This window comes from Capsicum annuum, chromosome 3, assembly GCF_002878395.1.
Source record: "Capsicum annuum cultivar UCD-10X-F1 chromosome 3, UCD10Xv1.1, whole genome shotgun sequence".
In the NCBI taxonomy this organism is placed as follows: domain Eukaryota; kingdom Viridiplantae; phylum Streptophyta; class Magnoliopsida; order Solanales; family Solanaceae; genus Capsicum; species Capsicum annuum.
Window position 1 is genome coordinate 984,960 of NC_061113.1, and position 7,632 is coordinate 992,591.

The 7,632-nt window shown below is 31.3% G+C and overlaps 1 protein-coding gene across 1 annotated transcript; it reads left to right on the top strand.

Annotated features, from left to right (window-relative positions):
* The first annotated feature begins 1,331 nt into the window (after positions 1 to 1,331).
* Positions 1,332 to 3,299, top strand: LOC107866547. The gene is made up of 2 exons (XM_016712583.2): positions 1,332 to 1,666; positions 2,673 to 3,299. The coding sequence occupies exons 1-2, from the start codon at positions 1,339 to 1,341 to the stop codon at positions 3,047 to 3,049; spliced, it is 705 nt and encodes a 234-aa protein (XP_016568069.2). The 5' UTR covers positions 1,332 to 1,338; the 3' UTR covers positions 3,050 to 3,299.
* Positions 3,300 to 7,632: the final 4,333 nt, after the last annotated feature.

A 7,632-nucleotide genomic window follows, 5' to 3' on the forward strand; every position in this document is an offset into this window, starting at 1 on the left:
AAAGGCATCGTTTCCACCCCAAACTATAGTCGAAAAGTCGAATCCACACCTAAACTATATAAGTGACCTATTACACACCTTAACTATAAAAAAGTGATACTTTTTACTGACGTGGTGTTGACGTGGCAGCACGTGTAAAACACTACACCACATGCAAGTGATGGTAGCCTGACAGGGTGTAAATAGTTTCACTTTTTTATAGTTTAGGTGTGTAATAGGTCACTAGTATAGTTTATGTGTGGCTTCGACTTTTCGGGTATAGTTTGGGGTGGAAACAATGCCTTTAATACATGGGCAGACCAATCTCAAAGCATCCAACATTCATGCAGGGTTCAGAAAGAGCCACATTTCAAGGAGTGTGATGTAGACAGTCTATTTTAATGCATATAGTAGTGGTTGCTTGTATGACTCCAAAACAAATCTTGCATTAGGAAAATGGCTTTTATAATGAAAGTAGGAAATACAAATTCTACGAGTAGCATTCTACAGTGATTGTTACCTCCGATCCTTACCCCTACGCCACTCTTTTACCACCTATGTTATGTACTAATTGTTCCACGTTATAAAAAATAGAGAAAACTTAATTGGTTTATAGGCTTAAATGGGTTCTCCCACCTATCAGACTAGTCTTTTGGGTTGTGTTTTCCTGTTTGGTTTATAACATTGTTGCTTTAATTGAAAGTCTCACACGTGGATCCGTAACTCAGAGTGGGGGCTTGTGTGTCAGTAATAGTGGTCTGGACCCAATAGTGATGTCAACCGTGACCAACGAGGATCGATCCATGTGTGGATCGGAGCCGCGACTCGAAGTGGTGGCCTATGTGCCAGGAGTGGTGGTCTGGACCTAAGAGGGGTGTCAGCCGTGACCAACGAGGTCGTTGGTTCTCAAGCGAAAGAAATTGTTATGTACCAATTGTCCCACATTGAAAAAAATAGAGAAATGTTTTATACGCTAAATGGGTTCTCTCCCACATATCAAACTAATTTTTTGGATTAGACTGATCTCCAGTTTGATTTATAACAACCCACATATCATATATATTTGCCTAAATTATTTATCTACAAATATTTTTTCGACAATATTTTCTGCTTATATACCAAACACACGAAACCACAACAAGAAAAATATTTTTTTCTTCAACCAAACAAAACCTATGAAGTAGCTATAACTAATAAAGTGACTCCAAAGCAAAGCTTTCATGAAAAATCTAAGCCTTGCATTTCACGTGCCTCTCTTAAACGACTCTTATTATTAAATATTTAATTCAAAATTTTCAACTAACAAAGACACATTTTTTAAATAAAAAAAAATCACCCCCTTAAAAAAATAAATCATCAATGAACTCTCAAGAAATCCAAGAACCAAATTCTACACAAACCCAAAGTGTTGAAATATCAATACAAAACCTAATCAAAAGTTGGAGCAAAAGGCAAAGATGGAATTTCTTTATCATGAATAATCCTTCACAACAACCAACAAAGCAACAATGGAGAACAAATTTAATCAAGTTTTTAGAATCCATACAACTTAGAATATTTACAATTATGTTACTCATAATTGATCTTGTTTTCACAAGTCTTGAACTCTCCTCTTCTTTGATCTCTTGCCCGCGAAATCGCAACGCGAAAAATCAAGAAATGAAAGAGATTTGGTATCATTGGGCAGGTACTGTTAGATAGTTTGTAATATATATGAATTACGTTATATTGTTAGATAGTTTGTAATATATATATATGTATATAATAGTGTTAGATAGTTTGTAATATATATGAAACACGTAATATTGTTAGATAGTTTGTAATACATATGAAGTACATAATATTGTTAGATGGTTTGTCTATATATGAAGCACGTAATATTGTTAGATAGTTTGGAATATATATGAAGTACGTTATATTGTTAAATAGTTTGTAATATATATGAAGTAATATTGTTAGATAGTTTGTAATATATTTGAAGTATGTGGTATTATTGTTTGATAGTTCGTAATATATGAAGTACGTAATATTTTCTCGCATGGGAAGGCAAAATGTGTTTGAAAATATTTAAATTTAATTTGAAAGATTTGAGTATTTTCGGTTTTTATATAAAACTTGAATTTTAAATTAAATGTAAATCTGAATTTTACAACTCTATAAACTGATCATACATTTTCTGAAAATTTGTCAAGTCAATTTGTATAATGTGTATTGGCATTAATTAGCGACAAACAACTTCTATCTCGAAAGAGTAAAAGAAAAATTGTTGCATATTCTATTTGTGTAGTATATATAGGCATTAATTAGCGACAAACAACTTCTGTCGCTAAAGAGAAAAAAATTGTTGCTACTTCAATTTAACGATGGATTATTAAAATGTTGTTAGTTTATAAGCCATTCAGCGATGAATTTGTAGCTAATTTCGATTTTCTATTTCGTAGTGATACATGTAGCTTTGTTGTTTCTTTTAAAGAAACTTCACATCAAGTATTCATTTGAAAATTGTACTATTTAAAAAGTAGTCGCTGTTTACAATGTATTTAAATTTTAACCACTTTTATGTTTTCTTCTTCTCGATTTTCTTTGTTGTATGTTGACCCTTATATACATGCAATATTTTATTAAAGATAATATTTTTCGCGCTTCAAACTTCAAAGCCTTAATTCAATTTTGACTTTCTATTTTTTGAACAGGTATAGGGATCCTGGGATTGCTATTTCTGAAGAGTATAGGCCTTGTTATAGGTCTAGGAAGTGCGTTTTTTAGGAGGCCAGGGTACTTGCTAGATAGCATCGTAGTTATGGTGGCATTATTTCTCGAAGTTTATTTGGAAAAAAAGGAAGGAGGATTACTTCTTGTTGTTAGCCTATGGAGAGTTGTTAGAGTTGTTGAAAGTGCTTTTGAGTTAAGTGATGAAGCAATTGAAGCACAAATTGAAGATATTGTTTGCCAATTTGATGAATTGAAAGAGGAAAATAGAAGATTGATGGATAGTGTTGTTGAGAAAAATAGGGAAATTGAAATACTTCAAGAAGAGTTGGATCATTACAAAAAATCAACTAATTACTAGAGCTCATACAATTAAAAAAAAATCGTGGTGTTCAGGTCAGCTTTTCAGCACCTCGACTAAATTCACGAGTTACCTGTCACTTCCTGCTAGTAACAGACACTAGCTAAATCTGTCCATCCAGGCTAAGACAGATGAGAGAATCGCCTATTAATTTTTCTTTATCTTTGCCAGAATTTCTAAAAAATTATCTTGTTCTTAGACACTATTTTTATAATTAATTTCTCTAAATAATCTTTATGATTTTGTTGTTGTATCTCTATTAGAGTGAAGATAATAACTCCAGTCAAACATAGGTAAGATTATAACTCTACCTTAGTGGGTAGAAATTTCTATAATCGATGGATGGGAACCTCTAAGTTGTCTGGATATATAGAAAATTAAAGAATATAATTCATATTAAGCATTTTTTTTGAAACAATATTAACAAGAAAAAACTCATATTAAGCATTGGTCCAACATTGTATTGTCATAAGCCTTTCTTTCCTTTGTCATTCCCAAGCATTCAACGATAAAAATTGATTCGCATTTAATATTTACATCAAACAAGTATTTATAAATTTTATTTCTTAATCATGATGAGTAATAGATATATATTCCTTTTTTTTGCTTTTTTCCCTGCAAAAGTTTTTAGCTTTTGGTAATCAACTTTTAGAGACCAGTCAGAGGAGACTTTTCTTAATGACCAATTAAAATCGACTATGTGATAAAATTAAATAACAAGCTTTTTAAATGTAATTCTTACTTTAAAAAAAAAAAATGAATAGAGTTAAATTATACAATTAAATTTTCTTTCTTATATGAAACTTATATTTCGGGTCTTCAAATAGGACATTGTGCAACTCAACATATCGAGAATACAAACTAGGGTAGAAGATTAACTGTTGTCTCAGTTATCCTTTCATACTAGTAGTTCTAGTATTACTCTTTTGTAGTTTCTTCGATTTCTATTACTATTTATGGTTCCTTGTATTTCGATTATAGTATTATTTTATTGTAGTTACTGTTTCTTTTTCAAAATGTTTTGTCATGCTTTGTTAGTTTGTTTTATATTTTGTCTTAGTTTCTTCACTCGTTTTAGTTTCTTAAGCCAATCGAGAATCTATTAGAAACATCTCCGATCGAGAATCTATCCTTCCATCTCCTTTTACTTTCTCTTCACTCTTTTGCTCCAGGGATTCATCGAACCTCCTTCAATGAAAAATTATACTGTTTTTATATTATTTTTACATGATTATATATATTTTTTATGCATAATATAGTAGATGTTGGACCCCCCTCCGACTAGTTCTTGTATTTAATTCTGAACCTGCTCAACGAAAATCCTGACTCTGCGACTATATATATATGATTTTCCCTTTTTAATGTGGGGGAAAAGGGGGGAAGAATATGCAACTTGTGAATTAATATTGAACCCTAGTTTGCCTATCATCTGTCCCTTCATTCGAGGTGGGAATAAAAAAATTTTAAAAATTATAACTTTCCAATTGTAGTAGTCATATTCTTAAAGGGAAAAAAGGTGCAACTTGTGCAATTTTTAGTCACTATATTAGGTCATGTACATGCATCTAGCTAGTTGTTGAATCGATGTGAGAGTTAAAAATAAATTATTATTAAGAGAAAATAGTGGAGAAATGGTTGAAATTTATGTGAATTAGAATTTTTGTTTGTACAATATAATTATTTAATTGAGGTAAGATTCAGAAAATTATGATAACAGTCAGACGCTTAAAAAGAAACAAAATAGAGGTACAACAGTTTGGATGGCTCGAGGTGTCAAATTTTAAGCCATACATACATCGAATTGGGGTAAGTACAAGAATTGTTTATAGGTAGGCCATCAACTAATCAAAAAATTATGATAACAGTCAGACGCTCAAAAGAAAAAAAAAAGATAAAGGTACAACAACTTGGATGGCTAGAGTTCTCAAATTTTAAGCCATCCATACATTGAATTGAGGTAAGTATAGAGAATTGTTTGTACCTAGGTCATCAACTTTAATTGTTATATAGAATATTATATTTATTAAATTAATAAAATTTAAATAAAGGATATTCTTTTACCAATAATATAACCTAGAATTAGAAACAACAAAATGCATTTAAGTCGGCTTGATTTTTGCACTCTCATTAAAAATATGAGCTAAAAATTATAATTTTACTAAAGTAAGTTTCTATGATAAGCAATTATAATATTTTTTTCCTTTTCCTTCTTTTCTCATTTCTGTGGGCATAAATATTTACGAGAGTAAGGGTCTGTTTGGATCATTAGGAAGGGCGGACCTATATGTAATTTTGTGGTGCTTCGGTACTCATTAAATTTGACTGAAATTAGGTATAATTAAATAAGAAATGTATAAAATTTGATATTGAATTTTAAAAAAAAAAAAACACTTGAAAGTTGAAACCAATAAGATAGCTAGTCGCGCGCTTTGGTTTGCAGGTGGAATCTTAATGCAGTTTTAGGCGTCAGTATATATATTCGAATCTTCAAACATCTAAAAATCCTAAATCCTAGGTCTGTCACTGCTCATTGAGGTTTTGGTAATTGAGACATGAGGTTCAAAACTTCATTAAAGTTGGCATATATGACTTTCTGTAGTATACTTTTTTTGGAAATTATAAACTATAGTGTTCAAATTTATATATGAAAAAGTAAATTAGTGTTCAAATAAGGTAAGCATAGGACTTTCTAAGATAGACCAATCAATATTTTTCAAAAAGAAAAAGATGTTCACACTAGGAAATGTCAATACCTTCAAAAAAAAAAAAATACTTGACATAGTCAATACAATATTATACAGGACTACAAGACGTACAATGTTAAAAAAAGATAAAAACATACTATGTTCGTGGAAAAGTGCATATATATATGAACATGAATAAGAAAGAATTATTCAATATGATCTAAAAGATTCTAATTATTTATCAAAGAAGCAATCAAATTGTCATATTTAACTACTATTATTAATTAGCATAATCGTAAATTCTAGGGGTGACGCTCCCAACAGAATTTTCCCCATACCTAGGACTCAAACCCGAGATCTCTGATTAAGAGTACTCCCAACAGGATTTTCTCCATACCTAGGACTCGAACTCGAGACCTTTGATTAAGAATGGAGTAGTCCTACCACTACACCACATCCGTACCCATGTTGGTCTCTCTTTGTATCCTCCTATAGTGACATTCTATGAAAGCTTATGTATAGTTGAGTGACTTTTTAATTATGAAAAATTATTTAGTGATTTTTATAATACTTAAATTATATTGAGTATTTCTTTTAATTACAAAAGATTATATAATTTACTTACCACGGTGCAATAAATGATAATTGAGTGAATAGTAACAATATGCATGCAATTCCGTAGAATTAGTCAAGGTATACGCAAGTTGATCCAACATCGTAAACATAAAACTCCCCGTCTCAATTTATAAGACATTTTTCGAATTTCGAGAATCAAACTGTATTTTTTTTCCTTTTGGCTGTAGTGCCTTTAAAATATCTTAGACTATCAATTGTTGTGATTTATATGTAATACTTTTTGCGTAGTTTCAAATATGTACATTTTGTTTCAAAATATTTAAAGATTCTTGTTAGATTTGGACAGAATAAAGCAAATCACAAGTAAAAGAAAAACAAGAACAACAAAGCAGATTTACGTGGAAACCCTTGCGGGAAAAACCACGGGCAGAGGCAGATCGAGGAATTTGCAGAGGCAGATCGAGGAATTTCACTATGAAAGGAGAGGAGTATAATGTGGAGAATGTGCGTATTTTCTGAATACTCAAAACAACTCACTAAAGGCACTTATATAATATGTGCATACAAATAAGTCCTAGGTCCAAAAACATAAACGTGCATACCGCCCGATCTTGGAGCCCACCACCACAGACCCCATTGAAAATCACAAACCTGAGTCGCATCGCGAAATTTTCAAGGTCGAATCAATAAAATTCGGGTTACAACTCTAACAATTTTATGTTCGGAATCGAAACTGTACTACAGAAATTGAGATAGGAAAAATAATTTTCCACAAAATCCTTGTGGAATGGGCAAACTTCTCGTGACTTAGACTACGTCAACGGTGAGTGCAATTGCAAGTATAGTGTTGCTTCACATGCATTAGTGTTGCTTCACATGCATTACAACGTACTTTGGCACACAAATTGAGTTGATAGCAAGTTGAACAATATGGATTTGGGTCGGGTCAGATCAGGTTGGGTTGGGCCGGGTCGGTGAGGATCCATCGGAACGAAACGACTAGTGAAGAAGAGGAAGGGGGCTAGGCAAGGAGTCCTGGAGGGGTGAATCTCAAAAAAAGAACCTTTACCTATTAACTAATATTTTTTTTTTTTGGATAAAATTACCTCTGATCAATGGAGTAAATTACATAAATGTTCCTTATAATTGATAACAACTCCATATTTATATCTTTCAACTTTTATTATTATTTTCTCTTTTTAATTTTACTTTGATTTTTTTTTTTCTCAATCTTTACTTTTTTCCTTTTTTCCTCTCAACTTCTTTTTTATTTTCTTTTTTTTTCTTTTTTCTTTTATATTATTTTTATTTTTTATTTTTTCT